Genomic DNA, 17951 nt, shown 5'->3' on the forward strand with positions numbered 1-17951 from the left:
TAAATATTCTTTGGTATCTTTTCAGAAGGAGTAGGATAGTTCTCGGCAGCATCCTGAACAAAATACAAATTTTGTCCTGACCCCCAGAATCTTTTTTTCGGATTCCTTCAACTTTCTATTAACAATTTGATAATTCTGACGATAACATCACAATATTAACAAGAGCAAGAATTGCTTTGCAATACATGTCCCCTACTGATGTGATATTTTCTCAGTCCAAAAATGGCATAGCACTGTGAAAAATTGACGAAACGCCCTGAAACTCAAACTTCTTCTGTAACTTATCATAAAAAGAAGTAATGAATCACGTTTCAGTTGGATCTATTAAGGCCATGGGGAAAAAAAGTATGAAAAACCAGAGGTGGGATGGACGGACGGACAGATGGAGAGCAAACATATAGTCCCCTCCGGGGAAACCGGTAGGGGACGAATAATATGATGCAAGTGAAAAAAAAAAACAAGATGACAAATCACAATACAAATATGATTAAAGGAAAGAAGAAACTAATTTTTATGACTGAGCAAAAACTTCTCAGATCTAAGAAAACCTTTCTTTGTCTTTCATGCCGTGTTTGTACAAACTTTTGTTTCTGAAGTAAGGTCGCGCCATTCTTGGAATCATCATCGTCAACTATTTTCAGTTAACTGCTGGACGAAAGCGTCAGCATGTTGATGCCATGTTGCGCTATCTCTTGCTTTGTTGCTCCAATTGACTCTTCCCCAATATTTGTTTATTCCATTACTCCACCTTTGACATGGCCTTCCCCCGCTCCTGTTGCCATCCATCAGTCTCCAAGTTGTTAATATTGTTGTCAACCTGTTATCTGACCTTCCGCTAATAATGCTTCCTGCCCATTTAAATTTCCTAAGTTTGATTATTTCCAAGATATCCTGAGTCTTGGTTTGTTCTCTGACCCATTTCATTTATTTATCTTTCGATCTTTATATGTAACACTGAGCATATTTTGTTATTATCTTGCCAAAACAAAGTTTTGAGTAATTTTGTTACTCAAACCCTTATTTTTGAGTAATTTTGATCGGATCGTCTTCAAACTTCATGGGAATATAGTTCATGGTCTGGCGCTCAGCTGATTAATTTTTGGTGGCGATTGGCCTTGACCTTCATATGTTTTTGTTTTTTTTTGGTCTGTAATCACGTATAAATCACTCTGCAGAGCACAGTTATCATTGGAAATTTTTGTAACTTCGCATATCAGAGGCCTATAGAGGTCCCTTTCAGCGCACAAAATTTTGAAGGTCAAAGGAAAGGTCACTTTGTCGCAAATCAGGGGAGTCGACGAAACCCTTATTTTTTGAGTAATTTTAATCAAATCGTCTCCAAACTTTATGGGAATGTAGTATATGGTCTGGCGCTCAGCTGATTAGTTTTTGGTGGCGATTGGCCTTGACCTTCATGGTTAGCGCCTGAGGTCAAACATATTTGACCCTAAGATCAAATTTTCAAGTTTTAGGAACTATATCGTGTAGTACCTCAAATTGAACACCTCGATGAGTGCTTTCTAGATATGTCAAGCTTGAGACATTATGACGTCATTTGATGACGTGATGAGGCAAACACATATTTTTCATGGTTACTCTGTAGAACGATTCTCATCGGAATCTCTTGTAGGCAGATATTCCTCAAGGGGTCGCTCCTGGTGGATAGTAGCTCTGTTCACCTCAGTGTGACCTTAAAGAAGTCACACATGGTCACCTTTTGGCAAGATAGGGGTCACCCTGCGGGTGACATTGGTTTATATTTTGTATTGTGCTGCTGTTAACTTTTTCTACATTTTTAGCTCGTCGAAAAAGAAGTCGAGAAGAGCTGTCAAAGCCATAATGATGTCCTTCAGTCGCTCCTTCCTTCTGGCAATGGATCCATTAACCTTTTTTTTGTTTTTCGCTACTCCTCTGTGGCGGTCGTTGTATCGTTTTGAGAATTGGCATGACGATTTATGACGTTGATGCGTGCAAAAAACTAATTGAGCACTTTTTTCCATCCACGTGGTGAGATAATTAGCTAAATAACTAAAAATGTAATGTGTTTCTGTCCATCACATATCGTGAGATTTTGTAATGGCATCCAAGCCAAACTTCCCAAGGCTGGTGGAAATTCTGTTCTGATCATGTCGTTGCATGCAGTTCTGTGTTCTGTTTGGAACACAGGCATTGGACAAACTGAGTGCAAGAGGGGCCTTGTTGTCCCTCTCTGAAAAGGGAAGGGTGATCGCCAGGACTGCAACAACTACCGAGGGGTGACGCTGCTCTCAGTGCCGGGCAAGGTCTTTGCTCGGATAATTATTGATAGATTTCATCACCATCTGCTTGAGCACCAGGGCCTGGAGCAGTCGGGCTTTACACCAACAAAGTCAATGATTGATTGTATCTTTGCTCTTTGGGTCATCACCGAATACAGATAAGAGTTGAAGCGGAAGCTGCCTTTGGAGAATTCTCAGCCTTCGTGGGGTCTCAACAAAATTGATCAATTTGATTTTTGAACTGTACTCTGGTACTGAGAGTGTTGTGAGATGTGGTGGTTCTATCATCGACTTATTTCCAGTTGTTGCTGGAGTTTGTCAGGGGTGTGCTGGCCCCAACACTTTTCAGTTCTTGTATGGATTTGATTCTGGGGAGGATGTCAGAGAGATCAAGCTGCAGTGCATTGTTTGGGAATATCAGGATCGCTGACCGTGATTTCGCAGACGATGCAGCCATCTTGGCGGAGATGCTGGATATCCTGATGGGGGCCATTGAGGCGCTGAATGAGAAGTCGGAGCCACTGGGATTACAGGTTTCCTGGGTCAAAACTTATATCCAGGCTTTCATTGACAACTTGGATGCTGCAATCTTGTCTGTGCCTGTTTGTGGTAAGGATGTTGAGGTCACGGAGAGATTCACTTATCTTAGCAGTGATATTCATGTTTCCGCATGTTGTGAGCCAGAGGAAATTAGACGTCTGGGTATGGCCTGGGTAGTCTCACTGATTCACTTTATCATGGGATGTGGTACTGTTGGTACCTAAGCAGGAGGATGAAAGTCTGAATCTCAGTGCTCTACTGATGTGAGACTTGAATTCTGACCAATGATCTGAGATGGAGACTTCTCTCCTTCAGTACCAGGTCTCTTCAGAGAATCCTTGGCGATCGCTGGTCAGACTTTGCATCCAATGAGCGGTTGCTGAGAGAGACTCAGATGATATTTGTTACCTGTATAGTCCGTGAGTGTCTGCTGAGGCTGTATAGACATGTGGTTCGTCTCCCTGATGCTGATTCTGTAAACCAGATTCTCTCAGCGAGGGAGCCTCGTGAGTGGAGGAGGCCAACGGACTGACCCTGTGCCTCGTGGTTGCAGCAAATCGATCGGCGTCTCAAGGAGATGAGGATGAGCCAGCCAGAGGCCCCTGGAATACCGGCAGAAAGTGGACGCAGTGACACGCTGCTCCAGCACATGCCCTCATATCTTTCCTGACCTGACGATCTGAGATGGTGGTGAACAGCTGCTTGAAGACCTGGAGAGAAGAATAAGATTGAAGAGCATGTTGAAGTTGGTTCCACAGGCAGGAAAATGGTGGAACAAACGAGTGGAGGTGAGCAGTGATCAGCTCACCTCCACTCATTTGTATATTTGATGGCATTTTCAAGATTAGGAATAGTGTTCGTCCCAGAATACTGCCTTGTGACACTCCAAACTTGAGAGGGAGGGGAGATGAAAGGATTCCGTTGAGAGCCACATGTTGGCCATGAGAGTGGAGGACGTCAGTAAGCCATGTGTGGAGTTGGTTTGGATGCCAAAGACATGAGAAAGTTTGGAGAGCAAGGCAGGACGCCAGACTGTATCAAAAGCATGAGATATGTCCAGAGAGACTGTCCTGATCTCATGTCTGACATTGAGGGAATCCATCCATTGTTGGGTGAATAGAAGCAGCATGTCCAAGATGGAGTGACCTGGTCTGAATCCAAATTGGTGATATGAGATGAGGTTGTTGGAGAAAAGGATGGATATCATGTCAACTCCGATGATGCATTCCATGACCTTGGTGATGATTGGAAGTAAGCTGATAGGTCTGCAGTTGAAGGGATCAGTTTATGCACCTTTTTATGTAATACAGTGATGTTGGCTTATTTCCAAGCAGATGGAAGATGAGCTTAGGCAAATGACAGAGGGAAAAGGGCAGAGAGAGAGAGAGAATGTGCAAGAGCAGCAGACCAGGTTTTTCGGACAAGTTAGCTGATACCTTCGGGTCTAACAGGTGTAAGGGTCTAAAGGAAGGGTGTCAGAGGTGTAAAGGAGGGTCTGTCTAAGAGGTCTAAATGATGAAGAGGTCTAAAGGGTGCAAGGGGCTCAAGGATTCTGAAGTATTGAAAGGGTCTTAAAATGACTAAAGGTGTCATAAAAGGATGAAAAAGGACTTAAAAGTGGTCTAAGGGGTCTAGCTAGATGGTGTGAAGGTTTCAAGGGTCTATCGGGGTTTAAATGGTCCACAGGAGTTCTGAAGTGTCTAAAGGATGTAAAATGTTTAAAGGCATTTAAAGGGTCTTAAAAGGTCTAAAAAAATCGTTAAAAGTCTCATGTTTAAAGGGTCTAAAAGGTCTGAGGGCTATGTAGGTCTATGAGGGGTATATAGGTCTAAAGGTTGTGAAGGGCATGTCACAATAATAGTTCAGGTTTAAAAGGTCTAAAGGGGTCTAAAGCATTAAAAGGGTCTCAAAGAGGGTCTAAAGAGTCTAAAGGTGCAGTGGGTGCAGAGCCTGACTCGATTGTGGCGGGGGCGCATAGCCCGGCGGGGTTGCAAAGCTTCACGCAATCACGATGCAGACGCAAAGCCACAGCAAGCTGGATTTCAATTTCCTGTCAACGTCTTTACCCTGGGTGCTGGTTCAGGGTTGTGGAAACAACCACACCCTCAACTGAAAGCCCTCTCACAACATCCGTAAAGTTTCCCAGAACACCGACTTTCACCGTTGGTTATGGAGGGAGCAGCAAGAACCGCTCTTCCAACTTGCACCGTTTCCATGTTGGCTGCCGGCAGAGATGATGACGTTTCAAATGTGTGGGTTTTCCCACTCTCCATCCCTGCTTCTCTCCAAAACTGTTGAGACAATATGCCAGCAGATGAAGACGGCTCACTGTTTTAATCGTCAGATGAGCCGTGTTGTTTTTCTTTTTTCCCTCGACAGAGAAGAGGGTATTGCATTTGGGTCAATTTGTTACTTGGCAAAAAAGAAAAGAAAGAGTTTTGTTGATAAATATGTTGTGCGTTTGTGTGTTTGTTTGTGTGTTTGTCTGTCCGCTTGCCTCTAGCCCAAACTGCTCAACCGAGATTAATGGCACCAATCCTGCAACGGTCCCGCATTGAAGTTTCATAAAATTTGGTCGACCGAAAATGTCTCCATAGGCCAATAGACCAATTTCAGCCAAATTTTCTAAAATCCTCAAATTTCATCCGATTGACTTGAAATTTGAACAGGATTTGCACTTCAGGTCAGTGAATTCAACCACCTACCACTTTTTAGGTTATCATCGGTAAAAACGTCAACATAGGCCATAAGGTCAACCCAAAATAGGATAATTTTAAAAATTGTTTCTAAAATTGTCAATTTTCATCCAATTAACTTGAAATTTGAAGACCATTTGCATACCAGGTCACTGAATTTTGAGATCAACATGGGCCAAATTTTCTCGAATCAATTTTTATCTGATTGACTTGAAATTTGAAGAGCATTTGCATCTGAGGTCGCTGAACTCAAGCACCTATTAATTTGGGGGTCAACATAGACCAAAAGGTCAACATCGGCTTGATTTCTAAAATCCTCAATTTTTATCTGATTGACTTGAAAATTGAAGAGCATTTGCGTATCAGGTCACCAAATTCAAACACCTATGAATTTTGAGGTAAATATAGGCCAAAAGATCAACATTGACCAACAGGTCAACATAGGCCAAATTTCTGAAATCCTCAATTTTAATCCAATTAAATTGAAATTTGAAGAGCATTTGCATATCAGGTCAATGAATTCAACCACTGACTAATTTTGAGGTAATCATAGGCCAAAAGGTCTACATTGGCCAAAAGGCCAATTTGGGCCAAATTTTCTAAATCCTCAATTGTCATCCGATTGAGTTGTAAGAAAAATGGATTTATATTTCAGGTCACTGAATTCAGCCACCTATTATTTTTGTGGTCACCATCGGTGAAAAGGTCAACATAGACCAAAAGGTCAACATCAGCCAAATTTCTAAAATCTTCAATTTTCATGCGATTGACTTGAAATTAGAAGAACATTTTCATGTCAGGTCGATGAATTAAACTACCAATTAATTTTATGGTCAAAAGGTTAGAACAGGCCTAATTTCTAAAATTGATAGATAGGGCCAAAAATGAAATATATCACGAAATCTCAAAAAGTTGTGGACGAGTTATGACAAAACAAGGTGGATGAGTTGAATCGGTGACAAGAACAAGCAGATTGGATTTTGTTTGAGACAGCCCATCAGTGGGATACAAAACGCGAACTATTCCACCTGGCAGAGGTATGCGCTCTATCGAGTGCCATTCTACTTTGTGCTGTTTTGCCAAGTTGTCACTCCATGAGTGATTTTTAATGTTTGTTTGTTTGGTTTTTGTCTGTTTGTTTGTCCGCACAGAACTTTCTTGTTTTACTCTGCAACCACTTGTCGGATTGACACAAATGTTTCACCATTTGGCGTGACTACAAATGTAAAATGTTTTCATGATAATTATGACATCATAGGTCAGGAGGTGTGGCAGTCATTTTGGAAAAATGGAGAAAAAATTTGGACCTCTGCATCTCTGAAACTACACCTTGGAAAAAATTGAAACTTGGCACTTAGCAAGTACTCCTCATGGGGGAATGAGTGCGATTTTTTATGACGTCATAGGCGCAATTGTCATGACGCCATAATTGCATATGTAGAATTCCACATCCGATCAGTATGAACATTTTTGAGGGTCATCTCGGGATACAATGGTCCACAGAAAATAAATTCATGATGTCATTGGTCAAGGGATTCGGCAGCCTTATTGTTTAAAAAGTAAAAACCTTCAAAAATCTTCTTCGCTGAAGTGGCTTAACAAATCGAGGCGAAACTCTGCACATATGACCGCCTGTCCATGAAGAACAAAAGGATCACACATATGATATCATAGGTCACATGGTTTGGCAGCCTTATTGAATTTACCCTAAATTCCAAAAACCTATAAAAAATACACCACTCAAAAGAAGTCCTGGTGAGGGTCTGCAATCTTTGATTGCTCTTTTTATTGTTTTATGTTGGGATCGAGTTTAACATATTTAAGTGCTGATTTCTGCGCTGTATTTAATTCTTTGAAGTCCAATTTTTGACAGATTCTGTGTATTATTTTGACAAAGTTTGAAAGTATGATCACTAGTTATATCTTAGCAACTATAATAACTGAAAAAGAAGCATTTTAAATGGCAATTTTCATTGATATCAAACACTGTATACAGCGGCTGTGTAAAATTAATAAAATTGATCTGGTGTTGATGTTGTGCAAGCATAATGGGCCAAATGGCCTCCTCCTGCATCGAGTTTCCTTGTGTAACACCGTGAGGGGTATCGTGTTTGATGAATTCTCCAGTTACCCTCGCCAGAGGAGAGGGTATTGCATTTGGGTCCATTTGTTTGTCTTTGTTTGTTTGTGTTTGTCTGCGCAGAACTTTCATGTTTTTTCTTTACAACCGCTTGTCGGATTGAGACAGATGAAATTTTCACCATTGGTGCGACTTCTCATGCAGAAAGATTTAATGATAATTATGACGTCATAGGCCACGTGGTGTGGCAGCCATATTGGAGAAATGGATAAACTTTGGACATCTGTATCACTGAAACTGCACCTTGGAAAAAATTGAAAATTAGCACATAACAAGTACTCCTCAAGGAGAATTTTTATGACATCATAGGTGCCCTCATAGCGTCATAGTTGCCTATGTAGAACAACACATCCGATCAGTTTGAAAATATTTTGAGAGTAGGAATAAAATGGTCCACAGAAAAAGAATTTATGATGTCATCGGTCATATGATTTAGCAGCCATATTGTTAAAAAAAAAAGCCTTAAAAAATCTTCTCTTAAGTGGTTTAACAAATCGAGGCAAAACTTTACATGTATGACTGCCTGTCCATGAGGAACAAGAGGTTCACACATATATCATAGGTCACATGGTTTGGCAGCCTTATTGGATTCACCCGAATACATATAAAAATACACCACTCAAAAGAAGTCCTGGCGAGGGTCTGCAATCTCTGATTGCTCTTTTTCTTGTTGGTGGATGTTAAAGATTCCACGGTGCCCTTCGTGAGCCATCACCTCGCTCCTATATGGGGAACTGCATCAGCGGCACTGCCCCAACCCCATCAGCTAATACTACACACAGCCATGTGCTGCATCTGAAATAACAAGGATTCACCATATTTACTGTTTTGCCATTTTTTTGGTTGTCGCTTGAAACAATAATTATCCCTGAAAATTTCAGGATTGGTGCAGCCATTCCAAAATTATGGATGGAATTCAATTTTTATATAGAAAGGAAGAAGTGTGGGAAGGATCGCTGTTGCGTTCCTAATACAGCAGTCTTGTTAGTTCACAGACATCCCATGGTAGAATCTTGCCATTCAGCAACGGTGGGTGTCTACATGCCGGCCAGACAACGACATAACTTTCTGGGTCCTGGGGTACCAATCTGTCTCACAATCGGCCACAGTTTGTGTTGCATCATATTAATAGCAATGTTGTTTCTCTGACTGAACAGACTGTACTTGCCATCGGAGGTAAAAACTTTCACTTCATCAAGCATCAAACATTTTATACTCTTTGAACTGTGTAAATGTATTCCAACTCAAAGGTCTTGAAGAGAGGGAAAGATCTTCAGTCCCATAATATCCAGACAGTTGCAGTTTTTTAATTCTTTCATGAGTTGGGCACTAATTGTGTGAATTATGGGCTCTTTTCTTCACAATGTTTCTCTGCCTCTGCAGCCCATGGCAGTCATTTCCATATCGACTGCAACCTCTGCACATGCTTCGCCGGTGAGCTCATCTGCACAGGACGCCAGTGTCTGATGGAACACAGCAGCTACGAGGATCGCCAACGCTTCACTGGTACTGTCACGAAACACGAATCTGCTTTCCTCTGACTCAATGCACGTATGGATTGGCAGAATTAAATAATCACTGCAGTGAGTCATTCCAATTGGCTTCATTCACTGCTTTTGCTTGGACGAGGTACCGACCTTATGATGAACATTTTGAGAAGGATAGTTTTAATTCCGTTTAATTATATGTTACTTGCAAAGGTACCGGGCGTTGCTGGGAAACGCCAGGTCCCTCTTCCCACCACTTCTCCTCCTTCCACCCACCCCAAACCACCTCCCTCCACCCACTCCAAACCCTCTCCGTCTAGATTCCCACCCACCCTTCCCTCCCTCCTCCTCTATCCAGACCCCCACCCCACCCCTTCCTATGCCTCCTCCAACCCCACCCCACCCCTTCCCCTCCCTCCCCCCACTCCTTCTGCTCCCTCCTCCCACCCCACACTCACACCCCTCCCTCCAGATTCCCACCCCACCCCTTCCCCTCCCTCCTCCCACCCCCCCTTCCTCCGGACTCCCACCTTGTGAGAAAATGACTGCTTAAAACCCATTGTAAGGTGGAAAAGTTTACGCACGATTAACCTTGGGAGCTCAGAGGAGTCAGAAGCCATGACCTCACCTCACCAAGTGGCTTAAGCACTCAAGCAAGCGCTCTGGTGAAACGGGTGATCATGGCATCACCTTGGTAGGCGATTGGCGATGTATACAGTGAAGATCAGTCATTTCATGTTGAGCGCTTCCTCGTGATTATTTTCATTGCTCTCAATGAAGTTACTCTTTCGCCACATTCCTTCATCTTTTCTTCACCCGATATAATTCTCTGACCAGTCGAAAAAGTGAAGTTTAATGCTTTGGAAACTTGTAAATATTGAGACATCACTTGGTTGCTTGAACGAAACACATTTTTTTTTTTGAATACATTGTCAAAGCTCGTGTGAGAGCTAACACACAATACACATCAAGGGGGGCATTAGACAAGAGGGGAGGAAGTGGGAAGGACAAAACAGTGGGGAACAGAGACATTAGGAGATCTGTGGAAGGGAGAGGGATGGGATGGGGAACATGGGGAGTACAAGATGGACATTACATGGACTTTCAGGAAGGAAAACAGGGAATTTGAAGGAGGTGGGCTTGGGTGGATTATCGGGGGAAGAAAAAATCGAGGATTTGGATGGGGGACGATAAGGACGATGGGGATGGGGATGGGGGATGATGGGGGAAGGTGGATGTCTTGGAACTCACCGCAGGGCAAAGAAGAATTTTGTCGCTCAAGGTACACTGGATACCATCGACCAGAGTCTCAGATCCAGGCTGAATGGCAGAGCTGAGCTGTTCAGGGAGCTGAGGCGTAAAACTGTACGTGCACTAAGGGTGGACAAGGAGGCCTATGTGGGAGGAATCTGTGAGGGGGTAGAGCATCACCTGTGGACAGGTGATTCTCGTCCCGCTTACAGGGGAATTCGCGCATTACGTTCATCCAAGCCCATCCCTTGGAGCACTGCAGTTCGAGCAGAGAGTGGTAGGCTCTTGATAGAGGAGTCTGAAGTGAAGGCCCGCTGGGCCGGTTACTTTGAGCGGTTGTACCAGGCTGATCCCCCAGCTGTCGAGTTGGACGTCAAGGGTGTTACAATCCCTGTTGCTGACCCTCCAATCAACTGTGGTTCACCTTTGCTTGTGGAAACACGGGCTGCGGTGAACCAGTTGAAACGGGGCAAAGCTCCAGGGATCTGTGGCATCCATGCTGAACTTCTCAAGGCTGGTGGAAATGCTGCACTCGTGTCGTTGCATGCAGTTTTGTGCTCTGCCTGGAACACAGGCATCATCCCAACTGATTGGAAGAGGGGCCTTGTTGTCCCTCTCTGGAAAGGGAAGGGTGATTGCCAAGACTGTAACAACTACCGAGGGGTGACGCTGCTCTCAGTGCCGGGCAAGGTCTTTGCTCGGATAATTCTCGATAGGGTTCGCCACCATCTGCTTGAGCAACAGTGTCCAGAGCAGTCAGGCTTTACACCAAAGAGGTCAACGATTGACCGTATCCTTGCTGTTAGTGTCCTCACCGAACGCAGATGAGAGTTTTGGCAGGGGCTGCTTTCAGCCGAAGTTGATCTCTGTGAAGCGTTAGATTCAGTGAATCGGGATGTCCTCTGGAGGATTCTTGGTCTTCGTGGGATGCCACCAAAACTGATCGATCTGATGTCTGAACTTTACTCTGGAACTGAGTGCTGTGAAATGTGGTGGTACCATCTCTGACATATTTCCAGTTGTTACTGGAGTTCGTCAGGGGTGTGTACTGGCCCCCACACTCTTCAGCACTTGTATGGACTGGATTCTAGGGAGGATGTTGGAGAGATCAAGCTGCGGTGCAGCGTTTTGGAATGTCAAGATCTCAGACCTTGATTTCGCAGATGATGCAGTCATCTTTGCGGAGACTTTAGATATCCTTTTGGGGGCCCTCAAGGTGCTGAATGAGGATTCGGAGCCACTGGGATTACGGGTTTCTTGGGTCAAAACTAAGATCCAAGCTTTCAATGACATCTTGGATGCTGCTGTCCTGTCTGTACCTGTTTGTGGTGAGGATGTTGAAGTCGTGGAGAGATTCACTTACCTTGGCAGTGATATTCATGTCTCTGCTGGCTGTGAGTCAGAGGTCAATAGACGTCTGGATTGGACCTGGGGAGTCATGGATTCACTGGATCATGGGGTGTGGCACTGCCGGTACCTGTGCGGGAGGAGTAAACTCCGAGTCTTCAGGTCCTTGGTGCTTCCAGTCTTGCTTTATGGATGTGAGACTTGGACTCTGACCAGGGATCTGAGACGGAGACTTAATTCCTTTGGTACCAGGTCTCTTCGGAGAATCCTTGGCTATCGCTGGTCAGATTTTGTGTCCAACGAGCGGTTGCTGAGAGAGACTTGGATGAGATTTGTTACCTGCATAGTCCGTGAGCATCAGTTGCGGCTGTATGAACATGTGGCTCTTTTTTCCTGACGCTGATCCTGCTCACCAGATTCTCTCAGCGAGGGAGTCTCATGAGTGGAGGAGGCCAATGGGCCGACCACGTGCCTCGTGGTTGCAGCAGGTTGACCATCATCTCAAGGAGATGGGGATGGGCCTGGCATCTGCCTGGGGTATGGCCAGACGGAGGCCCCTGGAGTACCGGTGGAAAGTGGATGCAGCGACGCGCTGTTCTGGCACATGATCCCATACCTGACATGACCTGACGATAAGAGTTGGTTGTGAACAACTGTTTTGAAGACCTAGAGGGAAGAATGGGATTGAGTAGTGTGAGGGAGTTTATTCCAAAGGCGGGGAAAAAGGAGGAATGAAAGAGTGAAGGTGAGCAGTGATTCGTGATTTTGATAGTTTTACCAGAAGGGGGTTGTTGGCGGACCTTGTGTGCCCTGCGGAAATGTGGTGGGGACAAATCGCAGAGAGAGCGGGGGAGGGGAGGTTGGGGGGTTGGGGGTGGGGGGGATCATCATGACCAGGATCCGGATTTCGGAAAGTTGCTCGGTTCTACAACAGATGGCGCGCCAGCGATGTTAGGAGTGCGTTCTGGATTCAAGGCTAAATTGCTTGAGGTGGCTCCTCGGACCTCCATGGTACACTGCATGATTCACCGAGAAGCGCTCGTCTGTCGTACTTTGCCAGAAACCTTGCAGAGCGTGCTATCAGAAGTCGTAAAAATGCTGAATCACATCAAATTGAGCGCCCTCAACACCAGGTTATTCAGGCTATTCTGCCAGGAGATGGACGCCGACCATAAGAATTTACTATTCTACACTCAAGTCAGATGGTTATCTCGAGGAAACCTTCTTCTGCGCATTTACGAGCTCAAATATGAACTGAAGGAGTTCCTACGCACACAAGGGAAAACGGCACGGGTAGCGTTGCTTGAGTCAGACTCTTGGCTGTCAGAACTGTGCTCTCTCGTTGACATCTTTGAACGTCTCAATGTCCTCAACCGCTCCCTCCAAGGCAAAGACGCCAACCTCATGATTTTTCACGACAAAATAAGCGCATTTCTGGCGACTCTAAAATTACTGGCAGACAAAGCAGCTGTTAAGCGCTTCAGCCTTTTCCCCCGTGTGGTGGAGCATCTATCGACCTGCCAGTACGATGATACTGAGCTCGACAGTCTTTCTGAGGAGATAGCACGTCACCTTCGGTCGCTCATTGAACAGTTCGAGCACTATTTCCCTCAGCTGGATGTACAGTCCTTTTCTGTGGTTCGGGACCCTTTCATGGCTCCACTGGACTCGATTGCTGATGAAGATGATACATCACAGGAAGAGCTTGTACAGCTCCAGCAGGATTCAGGAGCGCAGGCTCTTGCACGGACGAATTCGTTGTCGACATTCTGGTTCAAAATGCTGCCGTCGTACCCGACCCTGTCACGGCGCGCCGTTAAGGTTCTCATGCCATATCCTTCATCATACTTTTCTGAGCAGTCGTTCTCCACCATAGTGGTGATTAAAACAAAGTACAGAAATCGCCTATAAATGGAGCATGATATGATCCTGGCATTGTCATCTACTTCTCCACGAATAGAGAAGTTGGTTTCTGAAAAACAGGCTCATCCTTCTCACTGATATATCTACCGTATTTTCACGACCAAAAGGCGCACCGTGCCAAAAGGCGCAGTCTCAATTGTGTGTGCCGTTCCTGTATTTGACACACACATAAGGCGCTCCTCACGATAGGGCGCGGGTTTTATATGAATATCCTCTACTACGTACGTCCGCCGTACAACAACACACTCACACAAGCACACAAGTGTGCGTATTTAAAAATAGATCGGGAGCAAAATTGAGTTTGGTTGTGCTTTATTAAAGTATTAGTTACAAAAATACTAAAACAATCAAATACCGGTAATAGTCTTTAATCAAATCCATCGAAATCCTCATCCTCTGTTTCGGAATCGAACTGCGCTAAACCCAACCTAGCAGGTCCACCTTCCTCGCCGTCAGAGTCACTTTCTGCACCGTGCGGCTCCTCCGAAATGATGCCGGCTTTAGCGAAAGCTCGGACAACAGTGCCAGCAGACACGTTAGCCCAGGCATCAACAATCCAGTGGCAAACTGTGGCGTAACTCGCCCGGCACTGCCTTCCACCCTTTGTGAAGCTGTGCTCTCCTTCGGTCATCCACCGCTCCCACGCCGCTCGCAGCCTCACTTTGAACGGCCGGTTCACGCCGATGTCCAGCGGTTGGAGTTCCTTTGTCAAGCCTCCCGGAATCACAGCAAGCGTAGCGTTCATCTGCTTCACTTGTATTTTCACGTCGTCGGTGAGATGAGCACGCATAGAGTCATAAATCAGGAGCGAAGGTGATGCGTGGAAAAAACCACCCGGTCTTCTTACATACACCTGCCTCAGCCACTCCTTCATCATTCCCTCGTCCATCCAGCCCTTTTCATTTGCCTTGATAATGACGCCTGCTGGAAACGTCTCTTTAGGCAAAGTCTTCCTCTTGAAAATTACCATCGGCGGCAGTTTCTGTCCATCGGCGTGGCAGCCAAGCACAACAGTAAACGAAGCCTTCTCATACCCCGTTGTGCGTATCGCCACCGTGCTGGTTCCCTTCCTCTCCACCGTGTGACTCACCGGGATGTCGAACGTGAGCGGCACCTCGTCCATGTTGGTGATGTGGCTCGGCTGGATCCGTTTGTCGCAGATGTGCTTGCTGCAGTAGGAGCGGAAGTTTTCCATCATTTCTTGATAATCCGCCGGACGTTGCTGCGCTATCGTAGTCCTGGTCCGGATGGAAAAATGGCACCGTTTCATGAAGCGAAAGCACCAAGACGGACCTCCGTGGAAATGTTCGATTTTCATTTCCTCCGCTATCGATACTGCCTTCAGTCGGATCGTGACCGTCGAAACGCTCCTCCCACTTGCTCTTTGCTCAACGATCCACTGCTCAAGTCTTTCCTCCAACTCTGGCCACCTCGCCTTGTTTCCACGGAAACTCAGCTGCGTCTTCTTCACCTGTCGCAGCTCGTTTTCCAGCTTCCTCCACTTTCGAACCATCGACTCGTTGATCTGGAAATTCCTCGCCGCGGCTCGATTCCCATGTTCCTCCGCATAGCTGATCGCCTTCAGTTTAAACTGAGCTTCATAAGCGTGTCTCTTTGCCATTTTCGGGGTTGTTAAAACAGCAATGTTCTGCATACCGCACATACCTGTTCTTTTATACATAAGCCACGCCCACATTTACCCCCAGTTCTAATGTTCACAAATACGTCCGCCTTACAATGACGACACACAAAGGGCGCACTGCACTATAGGGCGCGTCGCACATTTTGACAAAAATCTAAGACGTTTATATGCGCCTTATAGTCGTGAAAATACGGTAAATGTCATTCGGACTAAACTTCTGAAACATTCAACTGTACTATTTGGATAGTGTCGGCTATTCTCCGTTTACTCGACGATGGTGAATAAAGTAAACAGTAAATGTTCTTGTGTCATATGAAATCTTATCTTATATATTATGAAATGGGTTTTGAATCTTTTGGCTCACGCGATGTGGAGAGGTTCTGAAATTGGGTCGCCACGAAAAAAAAGTTTGAAAACCACATGTGTTACACCAATAGGTACTCTCTGTGGTGTTTGGTTTCCAAATGTTTTAGAATATTGGTTGTGTTACAGTGATGAGCATCACAGTGATCAGTTGATGTATTGCCCACTCGTCTGTCAGCAAAACAAACAGCACACTTTACCAGCCAACTCCAAAATGCCTTGCTATTCATGACAAGGAACACACCTTTCAGGAGTGTTTAGTTTGCAAGTGACTTGCTTTTGCTGCTATATATTGCAAACGGGATGCTCCAGGTACATGTTCCTCTTCAATTAATACATTACCAGCCAATGTGGAACCGGAACATGCTCAACAGGGACGAAAAAAAATTCCCTGAAAAAACCCCCCTTATATTATTTCTGTGAAGTAGGGATGACGTGGAATTGACGTCAATTCCTATTCACGACTTGATCCCTTTCGATTCTGTGGTTGCAATCGAGTACTTTGGAGTTGATAACGCCCTCAATCGGAATCGATTCCAAAGTAATCGATTCTGCCTTATTGAGCACTCAAGCAAACACTCCAACGAAACTGTTGATAATAAGGAATGGCCGTCTGGTTCATACCAAACACCATCCGGAGATGTCTGGGGACGACCGGAGGCTTCCAAAGTATCAAACAATGTGCGAATTGAACAAACAAACAGTTTTTTTTTAGCAGTTAGAACTGCTGATAAGTTCAATTCTGCAGTTTAAATTTTGAAATTTGGTTCAGGTTAAGAGATTCTAGAGCTTGTCTTATTTCAGCTGTAATGCTTATAAAAGTCCAGAGATTTATGGGGATGGAGGGGGGAGGGGGTTTGGGAGGAGGTAAGAGTGAGGTGAGGAGAAGGGAAGGCAGATGTGCGGTGGAGTGTTAATTAAAATTCATACTGTCTCAAGCAAAAAGTTCATGCATAGAATAGCAATGAATATGGAAACAAAATAATGTATGAAATACATTTTCTACTAGTCATACTATAAACATTGTCTTATCATGTGTGGAGACAAATACCATCCGGAAACGTCTGGAGACAACCACTGCCCGGACACGTCCGGAGACAACCACTGCCCAGACACGTCCGGAGACAACCACTGCCCAGACACATCCGGAGACAACCACTGCCCGGACACGTCCGGAGACAACCACTGCCCAGACACGTCAGGAGACAACCACTGCCCAGACACGTCAGGAGACAACCACTGCCCAGACACGTCCGGAGACAACCACTGCCCAGACACGTCCGGAGACAACCACTGCCCAGACACATCCGGAGACAACCACTGCCCGGACACGTCCGGAGACAACCACTGCCCAGACACGTCAGGAGACAACCACTGCCCAGACACGTCAGGAGACAACCACTGCCCAGACACGTCCGGAGACAACCACTGCCCGGACATGTCCGGAGACAACCACTGCCCGGACACGTCCGGAGACAACCACTGCCCAGACACGTCAGGAGACAACCACTGCCCAGACACGTCAGGAGACAACCACTGCCCAGACACGTCTGGAGACAACCACTGCCCGGACACGTCTGGAGACAAACACCATCATCAGGAGACAACCACTGCCCAGACATGTCTGGAGACAAACACCATCATCAGGAGACAAACACTGCCCAGACACATCCAAAGATGACCACCCTCCAGACACGTCCGAAGATAACTACCACCCAGACATGTCCGAAGACAACCACCACTCGGACATGTCCAGAGACAAACCACCGTCTGCAGTCAACCACCATCCGGACAAATCCACATACAATCACTGTCTGGACATCTTCAGAGATAATGAACATCCGGACATGTCTGGAGTATCAAATAATGTCCGTGTACAACTTTCTGGAGATTTATAAACGTTACAGCTGAAATGTGATAAGCTCGAGAATATCTTAACCTGAAGTGAATTTCAAAAGTTAAACTGCAGAATTGACCTCAGCAACAGTTCCGACTGCTAAAAAATTAAAATGTTCATTTGTCCAATTCGCACATGGTTTGACACTCCGAACGTCTCCGGTCATCTTGAATCAGGTTATGAGATTCTTGAGCTTATCACATGTGCTGAAACGAATTTAAAGCACGAACACTCGGAGACACTCGTGTTTTAAATTTACCCAGTTTTCATTCATGTACTCCCTTGGGGTTCCCTTTGTACGCATGCAAGATTTTGTGCCGCGAGGTTTCATGGTTTTGGAGTAATGGAGGAGACACACACTGGCACACACAGACTGACATTTATAATTCCCTCTGCCACCAATGGTG

The 17951-nt window shown here is 45.3% G+C and overlaps 1 protein-coding gene across 1 annotated transcript in view; it reads left to right on the top strand.

The window, feature by feature from the left end:
* RECK (reversion inducing cysteine rich protein with kazal motifs) overlaps positions 1-17951 on the top strand; it is a 198120-nt gene that overhangs the window by 137814 nt on the left and 42355 nt on the right. Inside the window, exon 15 of the mRNA XM_085878594.1 lies at positions 9018-9140. Within this exon, the coding sequence (XP_085734720.1) occupies positions 9018-9140 (123 nt within the window). The remainder of the gene's footprint in view (positions 1-9017; positions 9141-17951) is intronic.

This window comes from Eptatretus burgeri, chromosome 4, assembly GCF_056783735.1.
Source record: "Eptatretus burgeri isolate ZD-2024b chromosome 4, Ebu_testis_v1, whole genome shotgun sequence".
In the NCBI taxonomy this organism is placed as follows: Eukaryota; Metazoa; Chordata; class Myxini; order Myxiniformes; family Myxinidae; genus Eptatretus; species Eptatretus burgeri.